At 46.1% G+C, this 16,629-nt stretch overlaps 3 protein-coding genes across 3 annotated transcripts; 1 reads left to right on the top strand and 2 right to left on the bottom strand.

Annotated features, from left to right (window-relative positions):
* The first annotated feature begins 329 nt into the window (after window positions 1-329).
* LOC147978131 (uncharacterized) lies at window positions 330-1,220 on the top strand. The gene is made up of 2 exons (XM_087516520.1): window positions 330-594; window positions 676-1,220. The coding sequence occupies exons 1-2, from the start codon at window positions 330-332 to the stop codon at window positions 1,218-1,220; spliced, it is 810 nt and encodes a 269-aa protein (XP_087372646.1).
* A 9,005-nt stretch (window positions 1,221-10,225) lies between these two features.
* LOC147978130 (uncharacterized) lies at window positions 10,226-10,693 on the bottom strand. The gene is given in 1 exon segment (XM_087516521.1): window positions 10,226-10,693. A coding segment is annotated over 1 exon segment (468 nt).
* Window positions 10,694-14,504: 3,811 nt separating this feature from the next.
* PSAL (photosystem I subunit l) lies at window positions 14,505-15,482 on the bottom strand. The gene is made up of 2 exons (XM_048705532.2): window positions 15,199-15,482; window positions 14,505-15,099 (listed from the first exon to the last, which is right to left on the bottom strand). Exons 1-2 carry the CDS (start codon window positions 15,334-15,336, stop codon window positions 14,608-14,610), a joined length of 630 nt encoding a protein of 209 aa, XP_048561489.1. The 5' UTR covers window positions 15,337-15,482; the 3' UTR covers window positions 14,505-14,607.
* Between the last annotated feature and the right edge of the window lie 1,147 nt (window positions 15,483-16,629).

The raw sequence follows: 16,629 nt of genomic DNA, 5'->3' as shown, positions 1-16,629 counted from the left end.
CGGAAACTTCGGAAGTGCATTGGTGTAGTTGATTATCTTCTGCTCAAAATTTATGCTGCTATAATGTTGTATGATAATGTTGTAAGGGTACTAATTGGTCTCTTCTGCTGCTTATCAGAGATGGGGGGAAGCAGCCACCGCCGCTCTGCCTCACCGGAGTACGAGTTGGATGCTTTCGAGTTCTTCAGTATCATACTTGGGACTTCAGTATCAGCCACGAGGCAGGTATATAAAACGAGAGATCTCCCCTTCACCCATCTCATTATGATAACTCTGTTGTTTGCTACATCACTCCTTGTCCCAAATTGTAGAGGCTGTCTGACACTTTTATGAACATGCTGGGTGAAGATCTGCCAGATAATGTGAAGCTCCGACAGGCCGGCAGCGGGGTTCGCAGGCTGTGGGACGTCGAGTTGGTGATCAAGGAGGGCCACATGTACCTATGCTGTTGCTGGGAGAAGTTCTACAGTGCCTACGACCTGCGGACCGGGTACTTTCTTCTCTTCAGGTATGACGATGACGCCACAATGCTCAGCGTGAAGGTTTTCAACGCAACTATGTGTCGCATGCGCTACGCTGACGATGAAGATGCCAGTGCGTTCTGCCTCTTCTTATTCCTCTACATTTGGCTTTGTCTCACATCGATTGTTAACGGTCATTGTTGCATTTGGACAGGCAATGGGAGCAGCAGCAGCGACACTGGCTACAGCCAAAGCAGCAGCGATTATGGCTGTAGCAAAAGCAACAGCGATTCTAGCTTTAGCGAAAGCAGCAGCGATTCTGGCAGCAGCAAAGACAACAAGAAGGATGATCCGGACTGGAGTGCAGGAGAAGAGGAGCAGAGTGGGGATGAGGAGCTGCAGGATGACGATGGGCATCAGGCTGAGGATGACCTAGCGCTGGTGGTGGCTGACCAATGGCAAGAGATGGTGCTGGCTGACCATGGGCAAGAGATGGTGGTGGCTGACCATGGGCAAGAGATGGTGGTGGCTGAGGATGACCTAGCGATGGTCATGCCCGTCCTGCCTGAAGGTGGCCTCGCGATGGTGGTGGTGCCTGACAATGACCACGCACCGGTGGTGGTGCCAGCGATCCCACAGCTGGGTGACATGACCACGCCAATTGTGGTAGAAGACTACATCCCACAGTTGCCTCCACCACCTCGCCGCTCTTGGCGCATCAGGATGCGGAAGGAGAAGGAGAAGAACAATGAGAACTGAACTATGTCAGGTATGTCAGATCTCCAAAATGATATATATATATATATATACTTAGTTACCTATGTTATCTCTAATATGCTTAGTTTCCTATAGGTTAGCTCCAAAATTACTTATGTTAGCACAAAATGATCAAGTTTACATAATAAGCTTATAGTCTTCTTCTTATTCTTCTTCTTTTCCAAAATGACATATGTTAGCTTCATTTTACCGAAGTTGGCTCTAATATGCTAACTTAGAGCTTATATGCTTAGTTTCCTATAGGTTAGCTCCAAAATAACTTATGTTAGCACAAAATGATCAAGTTTACATAATAAGCTTATAGTCTTCTTATTCTTCTTCTTTTCCAAAATGACATAGGTTAGCTTCATTTTACCTAAGTTGGCTCTAATATGCTAACTTAGAGAGCTTATATGCTTAGTTTCCTATAGGTTAGCTCCAAAATTACTTATGTTATCACAAAATGATCAAGTTTACATAATAAGCTTATAGTCTTCTTCTTATTCTTCTTATTCTTCTTCTAGTATTCTTCTAGTGTTCTTCTTCTTCTAGTCTTCTTCTAGTCTTCTTCTTCTTCTTCTCTTCCTCTTCTTCTTCTAACTTCTTGTTTATCATTTTGCAGATTTGATTTAATTCACGGAAGCTTGCATGGATGGAGTGCTTCTTTTCCATTTGTGTTTTTATTTTGTATCAATGTGAAACTTTTGTGAATTGATGGATAACGGTGTTGGATGAACAATGTGAAACTTTTGTAATATGTAACGATGGAACTATGTGTTGGCTATGTATGTATATATGATGAAACTTGCGTGTTGGATATGATTGTTATATGGACGCTTGTTGTATATATATGTGTTGGATATCTCATATGTGAAATAGTGACCTGAGATTAAGAAAAAACGAAAAAAAATTAAAAAATTTGTTACTAATGGCGCACTTCCATGAGGTGCGCCATTAGTATACCAGATACTAATGCCGCACCTGTGGGATACTAATGGCGCACCTGTGGTGCGCCATTACTAAAATATTCTAGTGGCGTGGTACTAATGGCGCACTTGTAGTGCGCCATTAGTAGCCAAAACAGGTGCGCCATTAGTAGGCCTTTTCCTAGTAGTGTAGGCATAACAAGCAAGAATAGATCTAGGTATTGCCATCTTTGGTAGGCAATCCATAAGTGGCTCTCATGATAGATTCATATGGTAATTTTATTTTCTTTCTAGGGAAGTGTTCCATGCCCTTTTTAATGGAAATTGGAATCTAATATTCCCTTCCTTCATATCAATAATTGCACCAACCGTTCTAAGGAAAGGTCTACCGAGAATAATAGGGCAAGAAAGATTGCAATCTATATCAAGAACGATAAAATCTACGGGCACATAATTCCTATTTGCAACAATAAGAACATCATTAATTCTTCCCATAGGTTTCTTAATAGTGGAATCCGCAAGATGCAAGTTCAGAGAGCAATCATCAAAATTACGGAAATCTAGCAAATCACACAAAGTTTTGGGAATAGTAGAGACACTAGCACCCAAATAACACAAAGCATAAAACTCATAATACTTAATTTCAATTTTAATAGTAGGTTCCCACTCATCATAAAGTTTTCTAGGGATAGAAACTTCCAATTCAAGTTTTTCTTCATAAGATTGCATCAATGCATCAACGATATGTTTGGTAAACGCTTTATTTTGACTATAAGCGTGAGGAGAATTTAGCACGGATTGCAACAAGGAAATACAATCAATCAAAGAGCAATTTTCATAATTAAATTCCCTGAAATCCAATATAGTGGGTTTAGCAACATCTACGGTTTTAATTTCTTCAATCCCACTTTTATCAAATTTAGTATCAAGATCAACAAATTCCAAATTCTTAGAACGCCTTCTAGGTGAAGGTGGATCATATTTAGTCCCATCATTATCAAGATTCATATTGCAAAACAAAGATTTAATAGGGGACACATCAATAACTTTTGGATCTTCATCTTGATTTTCATAGGAATCCGGTTTAGCGGCCATCTTATTGACTAAGGTAGCTTGCATATTCGAAATTTCAGCAGTTAATTTTTTAAGACGAGCAATTTGGGATCTTATACCATCAAATTCTTTAGACATATCATCGAGCTCTTTATTCATATAACTCATAAAACCTTTTTGTTCCTTAAGCTCATTTCTAAAGAAATTATTATGCTCAAATTGCAAAACCATAAACTTCCTGATGTTGTTTTCGATCTCCTCTAACCTTTTAAGGTGAAGATCACCGAATCTAGGAAGAGCCATTGCGGCAAACAAGCAAACTAACACACAAGCAAAAAGCAAACGGGTAAAAAGAGGCAAATAGAGAAAGAGAGGGAGGATAGAGAGAGAGGGCGAATAAAACGGCAAGGGTGAAGTGGGGGAGAGGAAAACGAGAGGCAAATGGCAAATAATGTAATGCGGGAGATAGGGATTGTGATGGGTACTTGGTATGCTGAATTTTGCGCAGACTCTCGGGCAACGGCGCCAGAAATTCTTCTTGCTACCTCTTGAGCACTGTGTTGGATTTCCCCGAAGAGGAGAGGATGATGCAGCAAAGTAGCGTAAGTATTTCCCTCAGTTTTTGAGAACCAAGGTATCAATCCAGTAGGAGGCTACGCGCGAGTCCCTCGTACCTACACAAAAACAATAGCTCAACGCAACCAACCCGCTTAGGGGTTGTCAATCCCTTCACGGTCACTTACGAAAGTGAGATTTGATAGAGATGATAAATAATATTTTTTGTATTTTTGGTATAGAGATACAAAGTGAAAAGTAAAAGGCAAAGTAAAAAAGCAAAGCAATAATAAAGTTATGGAGATTGATATGATGAGAAAGAGACCCCGGGGCCATAGGTTTCACTAGTGGCTTCTCTCAAGAGCATAAGTATTCTACGGTGGGTGAACAAATTACTGTTGAGCAATTGACAGAATTGAGCATAGTTATGAGAATATCTAGGTATGATCATGTATATAGGCATCACGTCCGAGACAAGTAGACCGACTCCTGCCTGCATCTACTACTATTACTCCACTCATCGACCGCTATCCAGCATGCATCTAGAGTATTAAGTTAAAAACAGAGTAACGTCTTAAGCAAGATGACATGATGTAGAGGGATAGTTTCATGCAATATGATTAAAAAAACCCATCTTGTTATCCTCGATGGCAACGATACAATACGTGCCTTGCTGCCCCTTCTGTCACTAGGAAAGGACACCACAAGATCGAACCCAAAGCTAAGCACTTCTCCCATGGCAAGAAAAACCAATCTAGTAGGCCAAACCAAACTGATAATTCGAAGAGACATGCAAAGATAACCAATCATACATAAAAGAATTCAGAGAAGATTCAAATATTATTCATAGATAGACTGGATCATAAACCCACAATTCATCGGTCTCAACAAACACACCGCAAAAAGAAGATTACATCGAATAGATCTCCACGGGAGAGGGGGAGAACATTGTATTGAGATCCAAAAAGAGAGAAGAAGCCATCTAGCTTCTAACTCTGGACCCGTAGGTCTGAAGTAAACTACTCACACTTCATCGGAAGGGCTTGGATGATGATGTAGAAGCCCTCCGTGATCGATGCCCCCTCCGGCGGAGCTCCGGAATAGGCCCCAAGATGGGATCTCATGGATACAGAAAGTTGCGGCGGTGGAATTAGGTTTTTGGCTCCGCATCTGATTGTTTGGGGGTACGTGGATATATATAGGAGGAAGAAGTACGTCGGTGGAGCAACAGGGGGCCCATGAGGGTGGAGGGCGCACCTGGGCGGGGCAGGCGCGCCCCCCTACCTCGTGGCCTCCTGTTAATTGGCTTGACGTAGGGTCCAAGTCTCCTGAGTTGTATTCGGTGAGAAAATCACGTTCCCGAAGGTTTCATTCCGTTTGGACTACGTTTGATATTCCTTTTCTTCGAAACCCTAAAACAGGCAAAAAAATGGCAATTCTGGGATGGGCCTCCGGTTAATAGGTTAGTCCCAAAAATAATATAAAAGTGGATAATAAAGCCCAATAATGTCCAAAATAGTAGATAATATAGCATGGAGCAATCAAAAATTATAGATACGTTCGAGACGTATCACCTGCTTCACCCAATCTAACCCCAACCCCAGCCGATAGTAACCCAGTTCATGTTGACACAGCACCATCTCCACCACAGAGCTCCCAAACAAGAGCAGTTAGTAAGGGAGCTCCAGTGCCCAATGGGCCAGTACTATCACGGCGAACCCCAACTCCACCAGTTAGTACGCCTATTCCTGTGGAGGAAGCACAACCAGCTAGTCGTAGTTTAGCATCTATCGCATTTGATGTTGTTAAATCGTATGTGTGTATCTTTCCATCTTGGAAATATTATACTGAAGACGAAGGAAAATGCCAGTTTTGGCAATGGTATCACAAAGGCATTGTATTTTTCCATGTTGCCCTAGACCTCTAATGTTCCAAATAAGACCTATCATAACTAATTAATTTTGAAAGGGTGGGACAAGCCACAAGGCTTAACTTTAGTTAGAACAATGGGTGTTCCCCTGGGAGTATCAGCAGTGCCCACTGGCTCCAAGGGGGGGCACCTTTAGGTGTACTAACTAAGTCATTAGAATCAATATCAAGGTTGTCAGGATGCACAATTTCAGGGTTATTGTTGGCAAACACCAAACATCTCTCTTTCTCCACAGCTATCATCTCATCAATGGTAAGATTCTTTTGAGTGTCATCCCCCCCAATCATCAGGTTCATTTGACTCATTTGATTAGTAAGGATGATTTTATCCATAGTAGAGAAGGATTTACCTTTGAATGTGGGTGGGATTTCCAGGTTTTTCTCTCTCTTGTATGCTGCAGCTTTCTCCATGATGTTAACATTGCCATGGCCTCTAGTAGCAGGTCTTTGTTTTACAACAGGCCCCCATCTTGTCTTGTTCTCATGACCAGCCTCTTCACACTTGGTTTGAGTAAGTGATTCCAGCAAGGACCTCCTCCAAGTTTCACTTTGTAGGATTTGGACAACCTCAGGAGGGAGAACCCCCAACTCTTCTTCTTTGGTTTCCTCATTTTTCAGAGTCATATATATCCACTGATCTCAACAGATCCTCACAGTATTCCATGTTCTCAGTATTCCTCTCAGGAGTCATGTGTGTGAAGGAAATATGCCCTAGAGGCAATAATAAAGTTATTATTTATTTCCTTATATCATGATAAATGTTTATTATTCATGCTAGAATTGTATTAACCGGAAACATAATACTTGTGTGAATACATAGACAAACAAAGTGTCACTAGTATACCTCTACTTGACTAGCTCGTTAATCGAAGATGGTTATGTTTCCTAACCATAAACAAAAGAGTTGTTATTTGATTAACGGGATCACATCATTAGGAGAATGATGTGATTGACATGACCTATTCCATTAGCTTAGCACCCGATCGTTTAGTATGTTGCTATTGCTTTCTTCATGGCTTATACATGTTCCTATGACTATGAGATTATGCAACTCCCGTTTGCCGGAGGAACACTTTGTGTGCTACCAAACGTCACAACGTAAATGGGTGATTATAAAGGTGCTCTACAGGTGTCTCCAAAGGTACATGTTGGGTTGGCGTATTTCGAGATTAGGATTTGTCACTCTGATTGTCGGAGAGGTATCTCTGGGCCCTCTCGGTAATACACATCACATAAGCCTTGCAAGCATTGCAACTAATGAGTTAGTTGTGAGATGATGTATTACGGAACGAGTAAAGAGACTTGCCGGTAACGAGATTGAACTAGGTATGGGATACCGACGATCGAATCTCGGGCAAGTAACATACCGATGACAAAGGGAACAACGTATGTTGTTATGCGGTCTGACCGATAAAGATCTTCGTAGAATATGTAGGAGCCAATATGGGCATCCAGGTCCCGCTATTGGTTATTGACCGGAGACGTGTCTCGGTCATGTCTACATTGTTCTCGAACCCGTAGGGTCCGCACGCTTAAGGTTTCGATGACAGTTATATTATGAGTTTATGAGTTTTGATGTACCGAAGGAGTTAGGAGTCCTGAATGAGATCGGGGACATGACGAGGAGTCTCGAAATGGTCGAGACGTAAAGATTGATACATTGGACGACTATATTTGGACATCGGAAAGGTTCCGAGTGATTCGGGTATTTTTCAGAGTTCCGGGTAGTTACGGGAGAAGCAATGGGCCTTGATGGGCTTTAGTGGGAAGAGGAGAAAGGGCCAAGGGGCTGCTGCCCCCCCCCCCCTCCCCTCTAGTACGAATTGGACTAGGGAAAAGGGGGCCGGCCACCTCTCCTTCTCCTCCACTTCCTTCTCCCTTCCTCCCCTCTTGGTGGACTCCTACTAGGACTTGGAGTCCTAGTAGGACTCCACATCCTGGCCGCACCTATTGCCTTGGCCGGCCTCCTCCTCCTCCATCCTTTATATACTGAGGCAAGGGGCACCCCATGAACACAAGTTGATCCACGTGATCTTTCTCTTAGCCGTGTGCGGCGCCCCAGCCACCATAGTCCTCGATAATATTGTAGCGGTGCTTAGGCGAAGCCCTGCGGCAGTAGTACATCAAGATCGTCACCACGCCGTCGTGCTGACAGAACTCTTCCCCGACACTTTGCTGGATCGGAGTCCGGGGATCGTCATCGAGCTGAACGTGTGCTAGAACTCGGAGGTGCCGTAGTTTCGGTGCTTGATCGGTCAGGCCGTGGAGACGTACGACTACATCAACCAAACGCTTCCGTTGTCGATGTACAAGGTACGTAGATCACACTCTCCCCTCATTGCTATGCATCACCATGATCTTGCGTGTGTAGGAAATTTTTTGAAATTACTACGAAACCCAACAGTGTGTAGTATCTTCCTTAGTTGGAGAGGGGGTTTTGTGGGTAACATCCCATTATTTTCCCCAACAGTATTCATGATTTGATCTGTAGGATTACCCACACAATCATGTTCAGGTTCATGTCCATCAGAAGATGAACCATCAAGGCCAGCAGCTGTCAAAGCACATTTCAGAATAAATTCCTCCTGATCAACATATATTCCATCTCCCATGGGTGCAACCACCATCATCTGAGCACCAGACTTGTTTGAGGATCTTTGTTTGGCTGAGAAATTGGCTTTGTCAAGTTCATCAATAGCTAAGTCACCACCCCCTGATCCATCAGAAGCATGTTCACCCTGTGTTCCATCCTGTCTTCCTGTCTGATCTTCCTCAGCTCTCTCATCTTCCTCAAAATCATCTTCATCCCCATATACATCAATGACAGAATCAACCCCACCTGTTTGTTCAAAGCCCTCAACAGTAAAGCCAAGTGGAGACATCTTCTTCTTCATCTCAATTAGTCTCTCAAAAGGAATCTTGGTTGGATCTCTGCAGGCTATCTTAACTCTGACATTCTCAAAGAAATTTTTAAACATTCCATTCCAATCCACATCTGTAAGCACCCCAAACAATGAAGCAATTTGGGCAAATACTTTCCAAGTGCACCACTTTGGGGGAATCCCTTCAATCGGTACCCAGGCTTCAATCAACTCAACAAAAGGTTCACATCCACCCTTCCATTCAGTTAGTGTCACATTGACATCCTGTAGCAGGGAGAACCTAGGCAATTCAATAAGATCTTCCACTTTCTTTCAAGGAGGGAACCTGACCAAAAAGGTCTTACTGGAGAGCCCTCTGATTTGCCAAGGCCAGTGCTTAGTCTTACAGAAAGTAGCAGATAGTAATTCCATAACTTTGGCACAATTCACTTCTCCTTTCAGGATGTTGACCACCGCACAATTCTGGAAGTTTAACCATTTGGACTCATTTGCAACAGGTACATCCACATGGTAAAAACCAAGGCCTTGAGCTCCACTACCAAAAAAGGCAGCAATAGGTTGAATCTTAGACCACGCTGCACAGTTGTTTACGTTGTGGTTCTACTGATAGATAAAGCAGGCTTTCGGCTTCACACAATTTCCAACATAGTGTCCCGGTCCACCACAATTAAAACATATCATGTCTTTATACCTAGGATCAAGGACTTGCTCCACTTCAACCTCTACAGACTGGGACGATTGTACCTGAGCAGATCCAGCAGTCGAGGTTGTGGATCTGGTGGGCTTGGGGGCAGGGGCCTGCTCCTTTGTCGCAGGCGCAGCTGGCTTCCGCTCGGCGAATGCAGTAGGCTTCTGCCCTGTCCCCTTGGCCGGACCAGCCGGATTGCTACTCCCCCCGACACGGCGATCTGACATCCTCACCCCTCGCTTAATAGCCTCCGTGAAAGAGATAAAACCAGGGTCAATCCCCTCACGGACAACCTTGATTTGTTTTGGAGGTGGATCAAACGGACGACGGACTGCAGGAAAACAATCCGCAGCTGAAAAGGACTTGTTCTCAACCAGGTCTCTCCGGATCCAGCAAAGGAATTCGGTCTTTCGGGGGTCTTGCGATTGTTGGGTAGGGTTTCTAGGGAGGCGGCGGCGGGGGGAGAGGGGATGAGCCAGAGCTGGCCAAAGTGCTCCTCTATGTTTTCTAGGGATTCGTCTTTACGCAATCCCCTCGTCTTATCCGCTTTCTCCCCAACAACACGTATTTTGAGCGTGGACCCAGGCAAAGCTGGGTTCACCAGGTGGGGACGGCTGGGAGACGTTGCTTCTGGGTTGGGGCTGGAATTCAAACTATGACTGAGCCCCTCGCCGGAGAAATCCTCCGACGAGGTCTCGCCAGCTGCAAAAGCAGCCACACACTTCTTATTACACTGGGTGTCAAGAGGGAGAACCCTCATCTCCATCACCAAATCCTAAACAGGTGCAGCAGTAATCGAACCAGACGAACGTTCAATCGAACCAACATAAGCATGCATCCTCCGACGGCGCAAACGGAAATCCCTCAATCTAGCCTTAAGAGTTGAATCAACATGAAGATGCATACCCAACTCACCAGGCCATGGGGGAGGATCGATGGGTCGTCGTTGTGTCTGAACCAGTCGGGGCAGGCGATCTACTTACGGCGCGGAGGCCAGACGGTCCCCGGAGGGATGAACTCCGGCGGGATCCTGGCGATTCCCTCCCATGACGGTGGCCGGATGTTGAGCCTTGAGGGATTCGCCGTCCGGAAGTTCTCCCAGCGGGCGGCCTGCCGCAGATCTGGCGATTCCGCCTCCTGAATCGCCCAGAAGAGGAGCTCCACATCCTCGCAGCCGTTGTCTCCGATGAAGCGTGCGCGCTCGACGAAGTTCGCGTGGCGGAGGATATGCATGTGGATCTCCCCCCACTCGTCGCGGTCGAGGAAGCGCTCCAGCACCACCCGCCTCATATCGCGGCGAGCCTCCGGCGAGTGCGGATCGATCTCGGGCAGCGGCGCCGCTGTCGGAGGCGGAAGTGCCCTCGGCTCCGCTACCCGCGCCACCGGCACAAGTCGGCGAACCCGCACGCCGCGGCGTCACTATGCAGCCATGCGTCTTCTCATATGGGGATTTGGGGCGGGGAGAGTTCGGTGAGATGCGGGGGTGGGTGGGAAGCTGGGGATTGGGCTTTAATGGCGGCTTCGTTGCTCCGCCCGAGGGGGAGGGGAGGGGGCGGGAGGGAGGCGACATCTTTCCCATATACATTAATTTGTTTTCTTTCCTGGGATTTTTATAGTCCAATTGCATATCTTTAGTTTTGTTTGATTAAATGCCCACACTTTTGATTGGCAACTATACAAAATAGCACAAATTACTTTTTTTTGTTTTATTTTCAGGTCTAGGCCCACTTGTTAGATATTATTGGAGGATTTTGCCCACGGCCCTTCCACCTGTTACAATCGAACCTTAGCCACTTGGAGCCGAGCAGTTGCCAGCCTAGAGAAAGAACAATCTAACCACCTCGCCGTGCTTCGTCCTAGACTCAGACTACCAAAACAGGAGAAGCATACAATGGCCAGTTGATGAGTGGCACACAACCAACATGGTACCTAATCCCAACTCTAGATTCTTTCACCTGGATAATGGATGACTAAGGCATCCTCCCTAGCCTTCCCAAAATTCCAAGCATGGGCATAATATCTTGCTAACTTTCCGATGCCTCCTACTCCTAGTGTGGTGTATTCAAGTAAAACACACGTAAATACGCTTCCAGCAACATTGACTTTCTATTGAAGTTTTAGAGAATATCCAGATTTCAGCGCATTGTTTTCGGTTTTGGGACAGCGCAGGTGTGAGTGCGTGTGTGACGGTCGGGGAGGTTAGTGAAGAATGGAGAAGTAGCGAGGAAAAGGGTAGGTTTATCAAGATAGAGGATGTAGAAGTACTGGCATGTCGACGGTCTTCAACATTAGCCAGGTCACTCATCATGCAGCTCATAGATCCACGGACGTTGTAATTAATTTCAGCAGAAAGGACAAAAGTCACTTGCACATGTTGATCGATCCTGCAATGCCGCTAGTGGTTTATTCACCATGTTATAAAGTAACAATGGTCAATATATAGACCGACCCGGAGTATGTCTCACTGTTCATATTGCCAGCTATTTTCAGCAGAGTGCCTCTTTGCGGGAATCTTGATTCGAGTTAAACCTTGGTCAAACCAAACTTATGTATGTGCAACTACTACCACACGTGTCCATTGAGCAAGGAAACAAGCTAGACCCAAAGTGGCAACTAAACAGTGTTAGTTTGTGTATATTACTAAACTGACACTAGAAAACGGTCGATCGGACCTTGGCAAATCAAAGTAGTTGCCAGACTATAGAGAAAGAACAACGTAACCAGCTCGTCGTGCTTCGTCCTAGACCCATACTACCAAAACAAGACAAGCATCTGATAGCCAGCAGAAGAGGGGCACGTGGCCCCCGTGTCACCAAATCCTGACCCTAAAATATTTCACTGCAATGACAGAGGATGACTAAAGAGTCCTCCCTATCCTTCCAAAATTTAAAGCACTATCATGTTAACATGTCATGCCTCCTACTCCTAGCGTGATGTGGCCAAGAAAAATATAACATCTATACGGTCTTCAATGTTAGAGCATCTCCACTCGTTGGCGCCCCCAGGAGGTCTTTTTTTCGCCGCTTCGGATCACGCCGGCGGAATTTCTGGCTATGGGAGGCAAAATTTCCCGGCCGTCCCCCCACCCAAGACGCATTCCGAGGACGTGTGGCGGCATCGCAGCTCGACACCGTCTCCAGCACCATCGAGGACGCCCGCCACCGTCCGCCGCACGCTCCTTGGCACGGGCCTCGCCGCCGCGTACCACCATCCCTCCATCAAGCTCCCTCCTCCACGCGAGCGCGAGCTCTGCCACGGCCGCACGAGCGCGAGCCCCGCCATGGCATGTGCAGCAGCCACACCGCCCGCGAGGTCGAGGAGCGAGGAGAGGAGGGAGGAGGAGGAAGGGGGGCGCCTGGCCGCGCGCGCCCTCCATGGCCGGCGTCGACGAGGACGAAGAGGAGGGAGGAGGAGGAAGGGGGCGCCCGGCACGCCACACCCCACGCCGAGGACGAGTCCGGGAGCATGCTGCTCGACCTCGCGGAGCTCCTCCTCACCAACGGAGCCAAGCACGCTGGCTCCGATGCGCTCCACGTGGCCGCCCGCCGCATCTGCTTCTCCCCGCTCATCCTCCTCCTCCGCTTCCTGGGGCTCGGCGAGGCGATTCTGGCGGCTGGAGCGGCGAGGAGGCGGGCGGCCGGGCGGCGCGAGGCAGTGCGGCGAGGAGGCGGGCGGCGAGCAGGGAGAGAAGCGAGGAAAAATGGGCGAGATTCCTTTTGCATGTGGGCGAGCGGGGAGAGAGAGAGGGAAGAGAGGCTGACATGGGGGTTTCGGCATGCAAAAGGGAGTGCCGGCGGTCCCAAGCGCCCCCCGGTAGGCTGGGTGTGGGTTGCGGTCGCCGGGGCTGTTTTTGCTTCAATCCGGCGAAAAATTAGGACTTGGGGACGTGACTGGGAGCATTTTTTCTGCCGGTGCTAAAAAAGTGGCCTGGGGGTGTTCCCGGGGCGTGGGTGGAGATGCTCTTAGCCACATCATCCCACCAGGAGGTAAACAGACCCAGTGACGTTGTAATTTTTGATTAATTGTAGCAGAAACGACAAAAGTCACTTGCATATGTTGATCGATCATGCAACTCACCATGCTATGGAGTGACCATCGTCAACATGTACACCGGCCGTTAGTATGCCTCACTTTTTATGGTGCCAGTTATTTTCAGTACATTTATTTTTAAGGGAATCGGTAGAGTTAGAGACCTTGGTCAAACCAAAATTATGTATGTGCAACCACCACCACGTGTCCACTGAGCGAGGAAATAAGCTAGACCCAAAGTAGTAATTAGACAGTGTTAGTTTTGGTACATTACTAAACTTACACTAGAGATATATCCATATCTAAACTAGAAGAAACCGATGTTACATACTGGTATTACCATCATTCTGGATGTAAAAAAATAAAAATCATAACATACAGTTGCAGCTTAACTAGAGTTGTTGAAAAATATACCTCGATAACTTATACTATATAGAATGATATTCTACACCCATCGGACATGATCATAGGCGGCCAACGGACCAGAATGGGATCACCCTGGCCCAACACACGCCTAAACTGGCCTGACATGACACAGGTCCCAAAGTGATGTTTCATAAGCAAGCCTTTGCCGCGTGTGCACATGGACCTCACCTTGCGGCCTGGGCACGACATCGGTGCTAGAATGTGGTATTGCAGAACTGATAGTTAACATACAAATGTCATGGTAATCTTTTACCCAGGCAAAAAAGTAGTTGAAACATACCCCTAGTAAGTTCAGTGTAAACACCATGATAAGTTATGTATTGCAAGCGTGATAACTTACGTAGTCCAACGTGGTAACTTTTGATTTGAAAAAAAGTCGTCGAAACATACCAACATGATCTATTTTCAAAGCTCTCGTCACGATGATTTTTTACGTGAAAACGGTTTTTCAATCGAAGCAAAAGTTTGAGCCACAAAAAATTCTAAAGTTTCAAAATAGAAAAATCTTTTGCTGACATTATCTGTTTTGTCTTTTAGTTTGCATGCACGTATGGAATCATAAGTCAAGGCTAGTTGCATGCGTTCCTCTTCGGCAACCACACACCGATTAGCTCTTAAGCCTTGCATGCATGTGTGATTAGAGAAAGAAGTAGGCGTTCGCATATGTTGCCTATCTTTCGATCAGTGTCGGAAGTTAGCACGGTCCTAAGATGTTTCTGATTGGGTTTTGTTTATGCACGCACCATTATAGAAATTAAACATTCCCATGTTATAATACGCAGTATCATCCATGCAAAGGTTCTGAGGAATACGTAAATTCATTTATACATAGACTCTTTCAAGCAACCATCAAGAAGAGATCACATCATCTGCACCCATCGTACATGCCAAACAATAATCATCTACTTGAAGAAGTATGGGAGGTCGAGCACGTAGAGGAGGAAGTAGGCCCAGATGGCGCCCGAGACACCGCCGAAGAAGAAGCCTCCGGTGAACTGCGACCAGCCTTCCGCAGTCTGCAGCTTGTCGGCCTCCTTCTTGCGGCCGGTGAGCGTGAGCGCGGGCGCGGTGGAGGGCGCGCCCTCGTTGAAGGAGGCGACGCCGTACATGGTGAGGCAGACGCTGAGGATGGAGACGAGGCCGATGGCGCCGAGGGTTCCCGCCTGGCCGTGAATTGGCGTGTTGCGGAGCGGGCCGGTGAGCGCGAAGGGGCCGACGAGGAGATAGCCGTGGGCGAGGCCGACCTCGATGCCGCGGAGGAGCGGGCTGACGGCGGTGCGGTACGCGGGGAGGTTGGAGAGGTACCACGCGACGAGGGGGCTGGAGGTGACGGGCGTCTCCAGGCTGCCGATGAACGGGTCGCCGTTGATGGGCTGGACCACCTGGTACGTCCCCTGTTTGTAGGAGAGAGAGGAGACACAAGAATATGTATGAGATACAAGTGTGGTGAATCGCTTAATTTTAGCTCTCTCTTCCATGCAATTGCAACTGACCTTGTCAGACTTGACGGCCTTGACGACGAAGCGGGGCCTCCTGGTGAGTGAGGCGCCGGACAGCCCCCGCGGCTTGGAGCTCACCAAGCCGCTCTTCATCACCTGGCTCGCCATCGGAGGAGCATATGCAGTTGCCATCTCGATCTCCTTCGACTCCCACACGCTCAACTCTGCTCTGCCTGCAGCTAGAAATGGATGGATGTGTTACAGGAAGAAGATTTGTCCGGACGGCAATATGTTTTAGTGGCTCCAAGGGAGAGGAGAGAATCTGGCTCTTGTTGGGCGGGCCCCTGCACACGAGATATGGTCCGCAGCTGTGTGGCTTCCATTGGCTGTAATCCTATCTCTTATCCGAATTTTCAGATTCTGTCTGCGTGTCACTGTGTGTGTGGTCTCTAACTCTCTATTTGTCTATGGCTGTAGATTTTTCCTCTATTTAGATTTTGTAGTGCAGAGTGCAGACTGATACAATACATATAAAATGAAATATGTAAAACACAGAGACATGTGCTGCCTTTTTACAAGCAAATTATGGAGCCATCAAATAAAAGTATACGGACTATATACCTAGATTTCGATATGGACTATATACGAAACAAAGTGAATGAACTTATACTCTAAAATATGTCTACATACTTTCATATGTAGTCCGTATTAAAATCTCTAAAAAGACTTATATATTAAATGGAGGAAGTATTATACACTACTGTGGATTTCAAATGGATTGCACACATATACAAAGGCACCAGAATTTTCATCCCGAGATGACATCTTCACGCTTATATTAGCTCTGCACATCTATAGGCAGCTGGTGAGCCAAAATCTGTAGGTATGGTAAAATGAAAAAAAATGCTAATAATATAGCTTCTTCCTTTAGAGGCTTAATTAGGCGAAAATGAGGAAGATATGTAAATGAAAATTTTATTTTCACCGATCAATACACTAGCCTCCGCGCGTTCCTCAATGACGGTTTCCGGCCGCTGCGGTGGACATGACTACAGCACTGGGGTCAAAGGCAAAGGTGTCCTTCGCTGGTGCATCCCTCTATTGGAAGGCCCACACTCATACTAACAGGGTAAACATGTTGAAGAGCATAGATTTCAGGACACTTCCTTATCTAGCCACTCTTTTTTGCATCACGATTCGTTCAATTATTTTTGTCTTTTTTGTTTCTCCCATATAAAACAACATATGAACTTTAAACTTGACGGCTCAACAAAACATTCTTACTAGAATGTGGAAAAAACTTTTGGAATTTTTCATGCATCAAAATACGAAAAAGTATATTTTTTTATTTAAAAAATCTTATTTCGTATATTTATGTTGGACGAAAAAATCTGGAAGTCTTTTCCCACGTTCTAGTTAGAATGTTTTGGTATCTTGCAAAGTTTGAAGGAAACTTTTCATGTAATACGTTAGTTCTCTAAGGAT

The sequence above is a fragment of the Triticum urartu genome, chromosome 3A (assembly GCF_056163025.1).
Source record: "Triticum urartu cultivar PI428250 chromosome 3A, HENAU_Tu73, whole genome shotgun sequence".
Lineage (NCBI taxonomy): Eukaryota > Viridiplantae > Streptophyta > Magnoliopsida > Poales > Poaceae > Triticum > Triticum urartu.
This window is presented reverse-complemented; position numbering and strand designations above follow the sequence as displayed.